Source organism: Protopterus annectens, chromosome 5.part0 (genome assembly GCF_019279795.1).
Source record: "Protopterus annectens isolate FY-2018-M chromosome 5.part0, PAN1.0, whole genome shotgun sequence".
Taxonomy (NCBI): domain Eukaryota; kingdom Metazoa; phylum Chordata; order Ceratodontiformes; family Protopteridae; genus Protopterus; species Protopterus annectens.
The window spans coordinates 1,616,074,343-1,616,092,861 of NC_056735.1; the positions used below are offsets into that span (position 1 = coordinate 1,616,074,343).

The following is an 18,519-nucleotide window of genomic DNA, read 5'->3' on the forward strand; positions in this document are numbered from 1 at the left end:
GGTGTCGAAAGCCTTGGCAAGGTCAAGATAGGCTGTGTGCACCACCTTACCCTTGTCTGCAGCTCTGATGACTGCATCGAAGAAGTCAGTCAGGTTTAGGAGGCATGATCTACCTTTTACAAACCCAAACTGAGTGGAGTTCAAAGTTTGGAGGTTACCTATATCTTTGTTTATAAGCTTTAGGATGATGCGTTCTATGGCCTTGTAGACCAGGCTTGTCAGGCTAATGAGGCAGTAGTTCCTGGAGTCTCTGGTGGCACCCCCTTTGTGGACTGGGATAACTGTCGCTGTGCACCATTCCATAGGCACAAAGCCTGAAGTGAGGCTGTGGTTGAACATGGTACTTAGGTGGGGTGCCAGTTAGTTCTGTAGTTTGTGCAGAACACAGCCTGGGATGTTGTCGTTAGCTTATAGTCAGACCTGACCAGCGAGGAGTTGACCTCTGGCGTGGAGCATCTGTTACCCATATTGGTAATGACCAGGTCCAGGATGTTGCTACCTCTGGTAGGAGCATGGACAAGCTGGTCCAGGGCGTTGGAGTTGATGAATTCCAGAAAACATTGGGCAAATGAGTTAGTGCATGAGTAGTTTTCCCAGTTGATGGAGGGGTAGTTGAAATCTCCCAAAATTAGGGTATTGGGCTGCACCTTAATATTATCCAGTATATCAAGAAACATGGAGTGGGCTTTCTGGGCCGTGGTGGGGGATCTGTTACAGTTGCAGTCTTGCCCAGTGTTAATTGTACTTGGATAATTTTGGGGGCATTATGTTGAGCAACTAGTTTACAGGTGTGAATATCCTTTATGAATATGGACACGCCTCCTCCTTTAGTATTTTGGTCCAGGTTAGGTGGCCAAACGATCTGGTAAGAATTGTAGCCTGGTAATGCAGGGGTGTTCTCTGGAGCCTTAAACCAGGTCTCTGTCACTGTACATATGTCGATGTTCTCCATCTTAAGGAGGGCCTCGCGTGTGTGTGCATTTTGAGGTTTAGACTTCTGGCATTGAGTAGCATTACCCTTAGATTTCGCTTGTTTATGTCTACTATGGTGGTGTGTTTGGTGTTTGAGCCTTGCCTAAAAAAGGCACTATAGGGGCGGCAAGAGCCTTAGCCAGTATCCGAAATCCCAGCGGCGACAGGTGCAGGCTGTCTCTGGCAAAGCGTTGTGGCCTGTCAGTCATGTCGTCCCAAGCTGACAGATACTGGATCCCCTTGGAATGACACCAGAAGCTTAGCCAATTGTGGAAGTCAATCATTTTGTCCTTGTACTGGGTGATGTTTGCTCTGAGAGTGTTGATGGAAAAGTACAGAGAATGTCAGAAGGAGTTGCATTGTGTTTTTGTAGACTTAAAGAAAGCATATGACAGGGTGCCTAGAGAGGAGTTGTGGTATTGCATGAGGAAGTCAGGAGTGTCAGAGAAGTATGTAAGAGTGGTAGAGGATATGTACGAGAGTAGTGTGACAGCGGTGAGGTCTGCGGTGGGAGTGACGGATGCATTTAAGGTGGAGGTGGGGTTACATCAAAGATCAGCTCTGAGCCCTTTCTTATTTGCAATGGTGATGGAAAGGTTGACAGACGAGATCAGATAGGAGTCCCCGTGGACTATGATGTTTGCAGATGACATTGTGATATGTAGTGAGAGTAGGGAACAGGTGGAGGAGACCCTGGAGAGATGGAGATATGCTCTAGAGAGAAGAGGAATGAAGGTCAGCAGGAATAAGACAGAATATATGTGTGTGAATGAGAGGGAGGATAGAGGAATGGTGCGGATGCAAGGAGTATAGGTGGTGAAGGTGGATGAGTTTAAATACTTGGGGTCAGTAGTTCAGAGTAACGGTGAGTGTGGAAGAGAGGTGAAGAAGAGAGTACAGGCAGGATGGAGTGGGTGGAGAAGAGTGTCAGAAGGGATTTGTGACAGACGAGTACCTGTAAGAGTGAAAGGGAAGGTCTACAAGAGGGTAGTGAGACCAGCTATGTTATATGGGTTGGAGACAGTGGCATTGACAAAAAGGCAGGAGTTTGAGCTGGATGTGGCAGAATTAAAGATGTTAAGATTTGCACTGGGTGTGACGAGGGTGGACAGGATTAGGAATAAGTATATTAGCGGGTCAGCCCAGGTTGGAAGGTTTGGAGACAAAGCCAGAGAGGCACGATTACGTTGGTTTGGACATGTGCTGAGGAGGGATGCTGAGTATATAGGGGAAAAGATGCTAAGGATGAAGCTACCAGGTAACAGGAAAAGAGGAAGGCCTAAGATAAGGTTTATGGATGTGGTGAGAGAGGACATGCAGGTGGCTGGTGTGACAGAGCAAGATGCAGAGGACAGGAAGAAATGGAAACAGGTGATCTGCTGTAGCGACCCCTAACGGGAACAGCCGAAAGAAGATGATGACTGTGGTATCATTCTGGATGATGGCAGTATGCTATTCAGGGCTAGTGTTATATTTGCCTGGGCCATGTGGTCAGAGAGCTCCTCCATATCTGTTTTCATGTAGTCCAGGAAGGTACATCTCAGGTCATTCACTCCAACAGGGACAATTACAGAGTCATACTTGTACTTGTTGTGGAGTGTCCTGAGTGCATGCATTATATGGCGTATCGTGGCACCTGAAAGGCAGCTGACAGTAATTTTCTCCTTGTTTAGCCTGGTGAGAGGGACATCAGTGTGCCTGACTGTAGAGTCGCCAATGACTAGTGTGTTGGGTACAGTGTTTTGTCTTATGGGCTGAGGTTGAGTGGCACACTGATTTTATGGGCTGTGTGTCATTCGGGTAGTGTTGGGGGGTGGTGGTTGTTTGCATTTCAGCTTAGGAGGTCTCTGTTGTTTGGGCAGATTTTTATTGAGAGCCTCAGTGAATGTAGGTGTGTGTTTTGTGTTACTGTGTGTGGGTTTGGGTGGTGCAGGTTTTGATGGACTATGTGTTGAGTGCGGTGTGGTATTAACCTTCACCTCTTGACTGTCTAGTCCAGTCTTGGCTGGAGAGAGCCTGGCTTCCAGTTTGGCTATATAAGTGCATCTCTCAGAGGTTGTAGTTTTGGGTGGTAGGAGGAGAGGGTTGTCAGTGTACATGAGGCAATTACTACGATGCCCAGATTCATCAGGTGGACGGGAGAAAACACCAGGAGCTTGACCCTTGGACATGCCTGGTTAATGCTTATTAATTTAAGTATTGGGAGCTGATTTCCTCTTAATTAGTGAAGAAAGTTGAGTGCTGCAGTAATTTGTAGATTATTTAGTGCTTGCAGCGAGATTTGGACAAGTGCTGAGCACAAGGAAACAGTTTTGAATGCTAAAACTAGAAGACTGGCTGGTTCACGGGAACAGAAACAGTTTTGAGTGCTAAGACTAGAACACTGACTAAGTTCTAAGGGAAACTCTGAAGAGCAGACTTTCTGGTGCTGGGAATAGTTTAACCGCAGTTAAACGCCGCTGCTCGATGCGCAAAACCGCACAAACATGGGTTTTTAAACAGAAAGATGAAAGGAATAGAAATAGCCCCAAATGGCCAGTAAAACAAAAGATTCTGAGCCGAAACCACTCCTCCAGGCGACAGACAGGCTGTTTCAAAGCTCAATACTCTCACTCATGAACAGAGAAGCCTCCCTCCATCCCAGAAAGGTCCGGGCAACACAGAAACCTATAAACAGCCCAGAATTCAGCAAAGTCTGAAAACCGGACTCTACTAGCTCTAGAAAGGCAGGAAACAAGTACATAGAGAGGATTTTTTTTAATTTTTTTTTTTTTTTTTTGTTGTTTGTTTTCAAAAGTTAAAGCAAATACAAGAATAAAAACACTTTTAGATCAGAAAAAAAGGTGATCGCACTTGAGTGTGTAGCCCTGTACAGTTAGATAAAAAAACACTTAAAAACGATCAATTAAAGTGCAACAGTATAAGAATTCAAAAAAACAGTTCAAACAAGTAGCAAAGTTAATAAAAAAAAACGGTCGGAATAATGCGGCTAGCAAAAATAAGCAGTAAAAAGCAAAACAGAGGTACTTAATCTACTCAGTCTCCCTTTTCTCTCTCTGCTGCTGTAGGACTCTGCAGGACACCCAGGCAGGCTCTTGCTGAGGTAATACAAGCACAAAAACCATGCAAACACGAGTTTTTTAACAGAAAGGTGAAAGGAATAGAAATAGTCCAAAACGGCCAATAAAACTACAGATTCTGAGCTGAAACCACTCCTCCAGGCAACAGATAGTCTGTTTCAAAGCTCACCACTCTCACTGATGAACAGAGAAGCTTCCCTCTATCATAGAAAATCTGAGCAACACAGAAACTTACAGACAGTCCAGAATTCAGCAAAGTCTGAAAATCGGACTGGACTAGCTCTAGAAAGGTGGGAAACGAGTACAGAGAGAGGATTTTTTTTTGTTTTTTTGTAACCAGGATGGACCTTAAATTGGTCATTGCTGGTCAATGTCCTTTTCTGATAAGCAAATAAAAATTAAAAGTAAGGTCATTGTTACAATATTAGGTTCTATCTGCCTTACCCCTCATGATGATTTTGTAAATCTCCCTTTGCAGAGAAGTACAGTATGATGTGGGGTATTGCAAGGGGGGCCTTCTCCTAAATTCTGTAATAAAATAGAATTGTGTCTCCTCCCATTTATGGAACGTGGTCTGCTTGAGTTTTGCTGGCAGAAAGAAAAGTCGGACCACTAGGGCTGGCATCAGCTTGCAGCGAATTCCCATATGTTGAATGGTACTGCACCAGTTACCCTACTCAGACATCTACTATTATGGTGTGTTGTCATGCAACTGCACTTTATTTTTATAAACCTCAACAGGAATAGACACACTTCACAGCTATTGTACCATGAATCAGACACCAATATCATAGTCATTCTTCATTACCACCAGCATCAGTTATTTTGTCAGAGGTACTAAAGAGTCACTAAAAATCAGAATGGTGACATATTTCTAAATGAGGCATTTTGGATGCTCTGGGATACAGTAGCCCAGCCCTTCATTATCTCTGGCCAACCACAGATGTACCTTGTCAGTGGAGTGAACTTGCTCAGTACTGGTCTGAATGAGTCCCTGCTGGACTTGAATACTGTACATCTGTCTGTGTTACTTGACAAAAACAGTTTTGAACAACTCCTTTGTTTAAATGCAGTCTGCTTAGCCATTGTGATGTTTAGTTCAGTTGTACACTGAGAATATATAAGAAAATGCTGTAGCTGAAGCTTTCAGTTGTCAAGCCTAATAATCAAACTGTGATTCTGTTAATTGTTATGTCAGTAATGGTATGACCTAATGATTAATGGATGTTTTTGTGCATGTAGTGCTCTGTTAAAGTACATAAGGAAAGATGCATAACCTGGTATGCACAGTGCAGAAGCTATGTATGGTTGTGTGTGTAAACTAAACTTGAGTAAGTACAGTTTTATTGTAGGTTATGTTACGTGTGGCTCACACAATGACCTTCCTAGTAGTTGGGAAACTTGTACATATTGCTTGTTATGGACATAAAATGACAGAAGTTCCTTGGTGGCAGATTGAGTTTTGTAGCAGTGGGGTGCTGGTCCTGGATGTGCTTGGTTGTGGAGAGCAATTGAGACAGTGTGTATGGGCAGAAAGATGTGAATCAGTGTCATCATACATGAGATTGTGTGCAGTATTATTTAAGTTAGTGGTATAGTTTCTTTCCATGTAGTGTGGGTGAAGTTAAAATGACATGGATGTAGGCTGCATACTCAGCATGGTGATAAAGGTATTCAATTACTGAAGGAATACATGTGGAGTATATAAATGATTGCAGGATTACCTAGTGCAGGTCTTTTGATGTGATCAAAGTAAATGACTTAGAAGTTGCCATTGTAAACTGCATTATGTAAGCGCTATTGGCATGTATGCATCCTTTATGAAAAGGTACCATAATCTGATGGAAATTAACATGCCAATATGCATTATAAAGTGAATTAGAAAGGAATAAGTGAAAAATCTACAAGCTGTGATGCAACCCTAGTGGCATCTAAAGTATCATATAATCATATAAGTTTAACTTTTCCTTTTTTTTTTTTTTTTTTTTTTTGCACATTTGTGAATATGTACTCTTTACAGCTATGTCCCCTAATATTTTGGCAAGCCAACAAAGTGTAGGCTACTTAATGATACAAGACATAAGCCTAGATGATGGCAGATAAATTCCCTGCTGATATGTAGAGTCTGACTTAGTCAGTTTAGCGGTATTACTGTTGTTGAACTGGTTCATTGTTCATATGTGCTTAATTGTCATATTTTGTAAATATACCCACAGTAGAGGAGTGGTCACCAAGTTGTATAACATCAGAAAGGAGATAGCTTACAGATGAATAACAGTCCTACTTGTAGAAGTGACGCAGCTAGTACATTTCTAGAAGTATTGATTTTATATCATTGACTGCATAAAAATTATTATATTTAATGTTATTATGATGCACTTAATTGTCTATAGCATACTTCACTTTCTGTTGATTAAGTTCTGAGTGTTGGTATCCTAGAAGTGCACACAGATTTGGTAGTTACCTGCCTGCACTGTAGGCTGACTTGGTTTTCAGTTAATTATAGTCAGAAATGTAATTATACACGACACTGTAATATTTCCATTATTATAACTATAGTAGACTTACCAAGTACTAAAAGAATTTGTGCAGAAGGAAAGTGCCACTGAAATTACCCATATGTGGTACTGTGTGTTTGCAATATTAAGAGTGGTTTTATCACATTTTATCATGTCATTATGTTATGAAACACTGTCATAAATGGATTAAATCATCATAATATTTGTTGGACAGCATTATTGAGCAATACGTGATGTTATGTATTGGTGGAAAATTACAGAGTATGACATGACACGGCTTGGCTTTATACTTGAGTTGTATGTAATGTATGAGAATAAAGATGCAAAATATGACTTGATCTACATGAACTGTACTATAATAGGGATATTGAGTTTTGCCTTGAAAGTTGTGTATATCCATTGTAGGCCCATATTTGCATCAATAACTTGAACAAACAGCATGTAACAGATTACTGAGTGGTATTGTATGAAAGATGAAATTTAAAAAAAAAAAAGAAATTTTTAGCTTATAACATTTTCAGTTTAATACTTCAACTGTTCCCGCTAGCATTCAACTTTTGCCAGCATAATTGTGTGTGTGTGTGTGTGTGTGTGTGTGTGTGTGTGTGTGTGTGTGTGTGTGTGTGTGTGTGTGTGTTTGTGTGTGTGTGTCCTGGTTTATTCTAAATAAAGGAAACTAAGCCACTGTTCTCTTTTCTGTCAGAGCCCCCCCCAGACACACACACACACACACACACACACACACACACACACACACACACACACACACACACACACACACACACACACACACACACACACACACTCTTCATTCTGGTTCAAGTTTTGTTGCAGGTTGTTGAAGTAAGCCGGACTCAGTCTGAATACGTGATTTTTTTTCCATGAACCTTTCCTCTTCCATATCAACCAGCTTGTTAGAAATGAGCCTGTGCTAACACCATGTCCTTATAAACCTTCAATCTTCCTTAATCACTAAGCTTGAACAGGCATACAATACAATCTCAAAATTTGCTGCAAACCTTCTAAATACCTGTCACCACTGCTTGGCACTAAAAAACCTACAATGGCTTGAATTCCTCCATCAACTTCAATTTTCCCAATTCCACAACTCACTTCTTACTCAACAAGCCCTCAGCCTGCCTCTCCCTATCTAATTTTGTGTCATACTACTCCCCTCGTTGCCCACTCCGCAGCACAGACCAACATCTTCTACTGATATCCAAATCCAATAAAACTGTTGGTTAAGTATTATACAAATATTCAACATCTCACAACTGGAATAAACTCCCACTCAACATAAGATGCATTACACAATCCAGTAGTTTAAAAAAAGAACAAAGAAATTCTCTAACTCGTGGATATGCCCTTGTCAAGATCCCACATAAACCTTTCCTCTTCCTTCTTTTTCTCCTAATTTCGTGCTCTACTACTATAACCTGCAAACACCTTCAGGATGTTAAGGCTTAAACAGCTTACCTCAAATTCTTATGCAATATAAACTTGTACAAAGTTGCATCTCATTTGTTGGTTCGTTGCATGTAATATATTTAAGTTTATAATAATTTTTCCCTCAAATTTGTAACCTGTAATATCGTGTTATTGCTGTCTTTTGTCTCCTTTGTTTACTCTTATTTTGCTTATATTATATATTGTACACATACATCTTCCTCTTTCTGTATTTGGAGCTTTTCTCCTCAGGTCGCCACTGAAAATGGGCATTAGCTCAGTTGGACCTACCCGGTTAACAAATGTCAAATTAAAATAAAATAAAAACAATGTGATCTTTTACATTCCCTAGATCTGCATCTACCACCTGGAAGTGATTCAAGAGCACAGTGAGAGCAGACTCTGTATCAGAAAGTTTACTATCCACTTTCTGCATTGAAGCAATGAATGAAGCATTCATTTTTTTGCAGTTTTGTTGAATTTGAGTTAAGCTGGCATGTGTACTTGTGTCTTCAGTCAGATAAACTGCAAAGGTCCATCAGGGAGATCCAGACCTTTTCACTGGTTCTCTAGCAAAGATGGTGCACCAAGTAAAGCAATGAAATTTGTGTTCTTTTTTAAGCCAGTCCTTTGTTCATTTATTAAATAGCTGACAGCACTTCTGCAATCTGGTCTTTTCAATGATACCCATTCACTATAGTTAAAAATATCAGTAAAAAAAAAGTTAACTAGAGTAGAGGCAGGAACCCAGAAACAGAGTAAACTAATCCAAGCCTCTCTTGATTTGGAACTCGATAAGGTTACCATTTACTTAAATCATAGTACTACTTTTCTCAAGTACAGCATCCTAAAACTGACTCTCTTAATTCTACATTCTCTTATAACTTAGCAAAATGTGTTTGCTTCTGTCTGTTAGGGTTCAGGTAATTACCGACTACACATTCAGTTATCACCAACGTTGCACAACGTTTCTGGTTTCCAGATAATGTTTAATATCTTTACCTTAGATTAACAAGCTTACAGTCTCTCTAAATACCTTGCATACCTATTCAAATCTGATAGTGTTGTTGAATGAAGAACAAAATTTCTTCCCAATAGCATCTGCAGAAGTCACACTTTTGTTTTTTTTTTCTTCTCATCCTGTTGTCCTGAATAGCCACCTGCTTTATACTTCATTTTTTCTAACTCTGCCTCAGAATTTGCTACTCTGTCCTTTAATGATTTACTGTCTTTATCAAGGCTAACAACTGCTCCTCTGTGTTCTGACAGGGCTTCATCAACCTCATCATTCTTAGTTGTCATCCCGGCCATACTATCATCTATCCTAGCATTAACCTTCCATATTTCTACAAGATAAGATCCAATGAAGCTCTGAGGTGCTTCTCTTCTCTATTTTCATTCCAATTACAAATGATCTCAACATGTCATTATTAATTATCTCATTCTCTGCTATACCATCTTTCTTTGCTCCTGTCTAACCTTTTGTTTTTTAAATACCATTAATAAATTCACATACATTGAGTAATTCCATAGGTACACATACATTAACAGAAAAGAAAACAAATCTTCGCAAACATTTTTCATTTTTTATGCATTACACATACTTTATTAACAATTATCAATTATGCCAGCATTACATTACATTGGCCAAGTCCTTCCTTCCCTGAAATTTCACTCCTCCTCCTGAATGTTATTCTGCATGAATTGTTTCCCAGAATTCCATTTACTTCTATGTAGTTGTGTATTCCCTTTTCTAAAGATCCCACCTCAATTTCTTTTATCTCCTTTACATTTATGGTTGGTTTAGATTTGATTTACATTACTGCAATAATTGTTTTTTGGCAGCCAATAGTATTAAACTTGTATGTCTAGGCAATTCAGTCTGTATGTACTGTGTAGCTCAAAAAGTAATTTTCTTAGTTACAATAATTTTTTCCTTGAACATTTTTGATGAAGTACCCTGAAGTGAATTTTTAAAATTTGCTAACTTGTTAAATTTTCTAAGTAAGAAGTAATTTTGCCACTGATATTTGGGGTCTAAATTATAAAAGTACAGATATTTGTTCATCTGGTTATACAGAGCTGCATAATTGTCAACTTTCTTTAAAAAGGGACAGTTATCTCAGGAATGCTTACACTCTTGGTATGAAGGTCACACCAGTGTGAACAAAACTACTGTTCTTAAGGGTTTGACTCCTTAGTTTAAGAAATATTGCAAGTTAATTACAGCAACAAAAGTGCTATTTATTGTTGGTATAAATTAATCAGGACCATGGCATGAGACAAAACTAATGTTTACTATTGCAAAGATGGGTGGTGTGGGCTAATGAGTATGCATGTCATTTATCCTTTTTTAGCACTTGCAGTTCTCAGGATTTGTATTTGTAGAAGAATGTTTCATAACTGTGTTTTATGAAAACTAGCCTAGACAAACGCAGGCAAGACAGTAAGTTCTTAGGTATCTTAAGTTTGAAAATGTGCAGCTGTTTCATGTGAATGAGTTAATAAAGCTAATTCTAATAGCACCCATTTTCCAGATGCTTTCTTTCCCTGATGTTCCTCTATCTAAATTGCAGACAGTGAGTATCAACATCAGGATCATTACGTCACTCTGGTATGAGAACTTCAGTTGTCATGCTTGAAGGATTCTAGACAGTTTTTTTTTTTCTTTTCACCTCTAATAGTTCAAAATAATTTTAAAGGAAACATGAAGTCCGTGGACTAAAACATCTTGACTGGCCAAGAGAAGCAGCTACCCTTAGTCACCTTTATAAGATAAATATTTCTCATTTCTGTTTGAAGCACACACTTTTTATGTTTTCTGTTTACATTCAGAGTTGCTGCTACCATGAAAGCTTTCTTGAAGGTTACTTTATATTTAAGGCTGCCTCGAAATGCACATTTTATTTATTTTTTCTGGAACTTGAGTTTGATGACTTGAGAAATTAACTTTGTTGCCTCCGTTTGAACTGTTTTCAGCATTTTGTTTCTTTATTGAGGCATTGACCCGTATTTAGGATTTTTGAAATTCAAGGCCCTGTTGTGGAATTACTCTTGTACTTGTTTTCACTTTGCTAAGGTATACTTAATAACTCATCTGCATTTTTATGTTAAAGGTAGCTGATTCTTTGTAACTTAGTCTTCTGCCTGCAACATTAAAATAAAGGTTAAAAAACTTTTGACAGATTCTGGATCTACACAAATGTGTCATGTTCCCTTTGGGGAGAAAGATATGGCACAAGAATTGGGATGCATTTGATAAGAGTTGCTTCCACTTCTGCTTGCACATTAAACAAAAAAATCAGTACATTGTATGTGTCAAATTTTAATCTTGACATATACCCACATATTTTTTAAATACTGAAACCAGATAACTTGTCCACGGACAGGACATAATTTTGGTCTGACAGTTTTACAGTGGTTTCTAGCTTTGCTATCCACTACTGCTCTGGCATAACTAAACGGTGAGACTTGGAATTCTGATCAAGGGTTCCCCCAAAGTAAGAAGATTTACTCTTGTAAGGTATACACTGCAGCAGTATATGTTAGAAGGACATACTCTGCAGCATTTAAAATACTTTCCTGTCCCCTTTCTTGGATTAAACTGGATTTTAAGCCTTTTATAGTGGATCCTGTCTGCCATGGACTACACACACAATGGTTTACTATTGATGCAAGTTTCCTGATAGATCAGTTACATGTACTGTGGTGTAATACTGCTTTAATATAGTGTGCGCTCCAATCAACATAGTGAGAGCAGCAGGTTAAGACATGAATTAATTATATGTAGAGGCCTGTGAAGACTGGAAGAAGTGCCTGATACCAAGTTGAACTCATTTGTTCTACAGCTGCGTAAGTTTGTTCCTCCGAGATCTCCTATTATGATGAGTATGTTATAGTTATATTTGGCTATGCTTACATTATGTTGTCTCATACTGTATGTCAGATTTCACATTGTACATACTTTGAAATGTTTACAGAGTATTATGATGCTTTGTATGTGTTTTCTTTTCATTTTAGAAATTGTATATTATTTAAATCACCACTGTAACAGTGTGGTTATCCCTCTGAGGCATAACTAGTGGGCAGCATTATTAAAGTAACTTTTGTAGTATGAATGGAGTGATTTTTGTTTTTATAATGCCTTACGTTTGTGTATTCTGCTTTTTTCTTCACAGGATAACCAGTGTCTTTTTGGAAGCAGCTTACTTGGCCTGAAGGATGATGATATGGATCTAAGCCAGGCTCTATGTCTGCCAGTCTCTGTATCAGAAATTCTCCAAGCAAATCAGCAGCAAGGGGTTAGTAGACTAAATACACTGTTTAAAAGCAGTGGACAGAATCTTCTCATTGGTTGTTCATTCCTTTGCCCTTTAACTCGTTATATCTGAGTGATACTGCCAGGTGCATCTGCTGTTAATTCCTACTGACGCCTCTAGACGTCAAATATTTCTTGTTCATATTTTCATCAGTAATTCCAAAACCATGGTATGTACAAGGTTTTAAAAGACTTCATCTTAAAGCTTACATAATAGCAAACACATCTGCATTAATATTTGACCTTTGTGTAGTGTAGGCAAATATATATTAACTGTTGTTTTTAAGATATTAATTTATACAGGTATAATTCTCACATTTATCTAAATATCTCAACAACCAAGTAACTCAGACAGACCTCCTTAGCCTCATACGAAAGCTCTTGGCCAGATGAATAAAATGCTACTGATAGTATGTGTATAACTTGAGTAGTTGCTGAGTTATTGTAAGTTGTTTACAAAATATTACAAACATAGTAGTTACTACGTTTAATGTGATTTATAAAATGTGTTTTAAGACCTAGAATCTAAAGAATGCTACCACTATAAAAATAGTTTGTGCTGAAGTGTTTGCCATTCATACGTCTTTCATAACCCCTTTGGTTCCAGAGATATGAAGATTTGTTTGAAGTGTGAGGACATAATTTGATTCTATCAAAAGGCTTAAGCTCTGTCCATTGGAAGTTACAGTGCAAACCTCTTGAGCTCCATTGGAGTGAATGAGTTAATAAAGTAGCATATTGTTTTCTATACATAAACTGTTATATTACATTTGGTAAAAATGTATCTTTTGTATTTCATGTACTTTTTGATTGGAAGATTTCTGTGATATACCATCTCTAATAGTATAGAACGAACCATTTGATAACAACTTTGATGGTGTCTTTTGAACTACTTATGAACTACAAAAACTCCTATAAGTAGCACTGTTAATTTTACTAATCTGTACAAGAATTAAAAACCAGAGATGTCTACAACAGTATCTCAAATTGCAGCTAACATAACTGGTCTCTTGTTTTGTAGTACACTGGACAAAGTGGTCACATCATCAGTTCACAATTCCCTTTCACAGAAACATAGGTATTAGTGTTTTTCTGTTTAAGATGCATTTTTCATTACTATGTGGAAAACATTTTTTTAAGTGCAGTGTTTCCAGTCAGTTATTAATGTCAGATAAACTGCTGTATTGAAGTGTTGAAAATTTTACCATAATGTTTTACTTAACATTGAGGTTATTGATTTTAACCTATAAAACTGGCGAGCATAACATTTCATAAAATTACTTTTCATCAAAAATCAGTTCATTGAATCTCTGTCAGGATGCAGAAACATAATCAAGGCACTTTTGTTTAGATGAAGATTAGGAAATGCAGTTAGTGAATCAATTTTAGTTGCACATATCAGCAGTCCTATTTCAGGATTGCAGAAATTGGACATAGGGTGGCTTTGAAAGTTTTCCATTTACCTCCAAAGCTGAGAGAACTCAGACTTTGTTGTTTTGAGATGAGTGTGGGAGAGAAGGGGTGCTTTTCCCTTTCAAAAAACACCTTTGTATTTTTGGTGGAAGTCATCCTTGTGCATTCTTGACTTTATATGTATTTTCTGGTATGATTGTAGTGAATTCATTTACTTATTGTGAATCCATCTGCATTTTGCTGAATCAAGAAATGAAATCACATTGTACAAATCTGATGACATGTATTATTGTGGGGGGGCTTGCAATATTACAACTCTGACACTGCAAAGTTTTGTAGGAGAAGGCAGCCTTAGGGAGGATGAACTCTTGTCTCTCTTCCCCAAGGTTCTTTGACCTTGGTGTTGTAATATTTTAATCTGGGGGTGGTGGTGGAGTGGAACAGCACAGTGAGCTTGCTTTCCCTGTCCAATCCATAGCAAAATTTATGTAAAAAAGATAAATTGATTCATCAAAATAAAAAATCACTGAGTTGTATTTCTTGTGTTTCCAAGGAAAATGTTTTGTGAAGTTTTACATTGGTGCTGTTTGTAATTCTTTTTCTTTGTTTGACTAACAAATATCTATTGATTTGGTGCATTATTGTCATAATTCCCAAATTCCCAGTCTGAATTCCTGCTTGTCTCTTACAGTAAAGCACATGGTAAGAGAAGACAGGGTAAAATTTCATGCTCAAAAAGCTGCATAATTAGAAGCTTGTGGCATTTGTCTTGACATGTTGTGCTCCATCCCAGTTTTTCTTTGCTGTGCATGCCATAACAGAATCACTGGAAGAGGATACTGTGATGGCTGGTCCACCTCACCTTTTACAGCATGCATTTAGCAGCCATCACATCTTTCAGTAATGATACCTATTCCTGTTATCAACCTTGCCTACATACCAAGCATATCTCAGTATCTTTCGTTACCCTCTTAGCTGTTTATGCTACTTTTAAGAAAACCTTGGTACCTGAATTCACATTTTTTTAAATACCTGATTCATTGCTATTTTTGTATTATTTTAGTAAATACTTAATTAGGAATTACTTGGTCTGTTTTTGTGCTTACATCATGTTTTAGTTTTTTGTTTGACAAATGTTAGAACAACATTGCTACTGCTTCCAAAAAGATAAATTTCTCTAGTTTTACTGATCTGAATATAATCTTGGGGTTTTCCTTGACCTGTACTAGCCCCACAATTAATTTGAGGTTGTTCATTTGCCGCTTTGATTTGATACCTTCCATTATTGAAAATGAACAGTGTTTGTTGTGCTATGTGTGGATGCATAATTGGTTAGAACTAGAGGTTCATGACTGAAGCACATCAGTGTTACCCAAGAGTTACAGTGTCACACTTTACACAGTTTACACCCACAAGCAGAGGATCCTTTGTTTGTTTGTGTCTTTCGGCTTTTCCCGGTTAGGGGTTGCCACAGCGGGACTCCGGTCCGCTAATGATTGGCAGTAGAGTTTTACTTGCTGGCTTGCCGGGCCTAACGCACAACCTTCAACGAAGGAACGCCCATTCACGCATGTCGCCACACAGAAGACGCTTTAACTGAGAATCGAACGGGCAACGTCTAACTGTGAGGTGACAACGCTACTGCAGCACCACCACCGCGGTAAGCAGAGGATCCTTTAAACGGTTTTATTTTTTTTTAATGGTGGTGGGGGGATTGTATGGATTAATGTATTCTGAACATTTTTTGTTAAAGTAAAAAAAAAAAAAAAAAAAAAAAAAGAAGCTTCCGGAAATGATAAAAGATTTGTTATAAACTTTATATAAATAAATAAAACAAATATAACTAGTTAGCTGTTTTGTTCCTTTTTATATTACTGTTGGATGTTCATACTAGTTATACATGGAGAGCAAGCATGACATATAAAGAATAGATGTGAAATTGCTTACCTATGAAGCAAGTAGAAAAGGTTCTCGAGCTTAAAATGGTCCACAAGGGGCAACTAGCTTAGTACTTGCCTAAAAAAAAAAAAAAAAAGACTTAAAAATCAACGAAATGTATAACAAAGCTGTAAATATATTTAAAAAATAGCAAACTTCTGGTACACATAAGTCCTTCTTTCTCAATCAATTAAATGTACTAAATTTTGTATATTACTTCATTTGTCTCATAAAGTTATTGGTTAGGTTTTAGCTGTTCTTTTGGTTTTTCAAGATGACTACATTCTGAACAGCAGATTGATTACAACTCTTCCAATATATAAAAAAAAAATAAAAAAACGAAGACAGAAGTAAAGGAGCTAGTGGAAGCTGACAATTTGAGAAAACTTTAATTACTGGTTAGTCACTATACTGCCTGGATGTTTTCAAATAAGAAATCTAGAGAAAGTAAGAAAATCAAATAGAAAAGGAGAAGAAACTACTCTGGTTGGGACATTGTATGTGGTAAGTAAAAAGCAATTCCGGTTTCAGATTTGGATTCAGAAGATGACTTCAAGTAATTTAAAGGAAAATAAATGAGTTTTTAAAATAAGCAGAAAACTGGAAGAATATATATACTAGGTTCTTAGGCAAGTACAACGCTAGCTGCCCTTGCGGGCCATTTTAAGCTTGGGAACCTTTTCTGTTTGCTTCATAGGTGAGTACTAGGCTAGCTGTCCGTGCAGGCCATTTTAAGCCTGACCAGTTTCCTTTCAAAGATGAGAATCAAACCTTGTACCTTGTGTTTGTGAGGTAAATGTCTTAACCGTTATGCCACCCCCCCAACTTTAATGTCAGTGACAAAAGGCTGAAAAGAATAGAAAAAGCTTTAAGCAGCTATTCATATGGGTTGATAAAACTGCTGAAATCAGAAGATGAAATAAAGGAAAAATGGCTGAATGTGAAGCTTCTCTCGAAGGACCTTTTTAAAAAATAAAGTTTGGAAGATGGAAACTGGAAGAAATGGACTGCATTAATTTTATGACAGTACAAGTAAGCAGCTGGGCTGATATTCCACAGTAGGATTTGTTAGTTGAAAGGACACACCATGCGTATGCTCCAAATCTGGTACTGAGAAAGAAGCCAAGACCTATAGCAATAAAGATGCAGTCATACTAGCAGAAAGAGCTGTTCCTGACAAAGTTGTGGGAGAAGGGAGAAGGGAAAGTATTATCAGTTGGACACCAGAATGTTTGTGGAATGTGATTGCCTTCTGTACAGCAGATAGAAGAGAATTGAGTTTATCCCTGTAACCAGAGGATATTGTGAGATTCAGGTGATAACTGAATGTATAGTAGGTAATTACTTGACCCCTAACAGACAGAAGCAAACACATTTTGCCAAGTTATAAGAGAATGTAGAATTAAGAGAATGAATTTTAGGATGTTGTATTTGAGAAAAGTAGTACTATGATTAAAGTAAATGGTAAACTTATCGAGTTCCAAGTCACGACAGGCTTGGATTAGTTTACTCTGTTTCTGGGTTCCTGCCTCTACTCTAGTTAACTTTTTATACTGATATTTTTAACTATAGATAATGGGTATCATTGAAAAGACCAGATTGCAGAAGCGCTGTCAACTATTTAGTAAATGAACAAAGGACTGGCTTAAAAAAGAACACAAATTTCATTGCTTTAATTGGCGCACCAGCTTTGCTAGAGAACCTGTGAAAAGGTCTGAATCTCCCTGATGGGACCTTTGCAGGTTCTCTGACTGAAGACACAAGTACACCTACCAGCTTAACTCAAATTGAACAAAACTACAAAAAAACGAATGCTTCATTCATTGCTTATATGCAGAAAGTGGATAGTAAACTTTTTGATATAGAGTCCGCTCTCACTGTGCTCTTGAATCACTTCCAGGTGGTAGATGCAGATCTAGGGAATGTAAAACATCACGTTGTTTTTATTTTGTTTTAATTTGACATTTGTTATCCGGGTAGGTCCAACTGAGCTAATGCCCATTTTCAGTGGAGACCTGAAGAGAAAAACTCCAAATACAGAAAGAGGAAGATGTATTTGTACAATTTATAATATAATTAAAATAAGAGTAAACAAAGGAGACAAAAGACAGCAATAACACGATATTACAGGTTACAAATTTGAGGGAAAAAATTATTATAAACTTAAATATATTACATGCAATGAACCAACAAATGAGATACAACTTTGTACAAGTTTATATTACATAAGAATTTGAGGTAAGCTGTTTAAGTCTTAACATCCTGAAGGTGTTTGCAGGTTATAATAGTAGAGCAAGAAATTAGGAGAAAAAGAAGAAAGAGGAAGGCTTATGTGGGATCTTGACAAGGACATATCCATGAGTTAGAGATTTTTTTTTTGTTCTTTTTTGAAACTACTGGATTGTGTAATGCATCTTATGTTGAGTGGGAGTTTATTCCAGTTGTGAGATGTTGAATATTTGTATAATACTTAACCGACAGTTTTATTAGATTTGGATATCAGTAGAAGATGTTGGTCTGTGCTGCGGAGTGGGCGAGGAGGGGAGTAGTATGACACAAAATTAGATAGGGAGAGGCAGGCTGAGGGCTTGTTGAGTAAGAAGTGAGTTGTGGAATTGGGAAAGTTGAAGTTGATGGGGGAATTCAAGCCATTGTAGTTTTTTTAGTGCCAAGCAGTGGTGACAGGTATTTAGAAGGTTTGCAGCAAATTTTTTTTTTTTTTTTTTTGCATGACCAAGGCAGGGGTATGGTAATTGGGGTGAAATGGCCATTCTTATCAGGCTGTAACAGTCAATATTGCATGAGGCAAACAGCTAACTTCTGGCTGTTTGCT

The 18,519-nt window shown here is 37.9% G+C and overlaps 1 protein-coding gene across 3 annotated transcripts in view; it reads left to right on the plus strand.

Moving 5' to 3' along the window:
* The window catches only part of TBC1D23 (TBC1 domain family member 23), a 1,834,851-nt gene that overhangs the window by 982,983 nt on the left and 833,349 nt on the right, over window positions 1-18,519 (plus strand). For all 3 annotated transcript variants that reach the window (XM_044071377.1, XM_044071378.1, XM_044071379.1), the window contains exon 9: window positions 12,196-12,318. In XM_044071377.1, coding sequence (XP_043927312.1) covers window positions 12,196-12,318 — 123 coding nt within the window. The remainder of the gene's footprint in view (window positions 1-12,195; window positions 12,319-18,519) is intronic.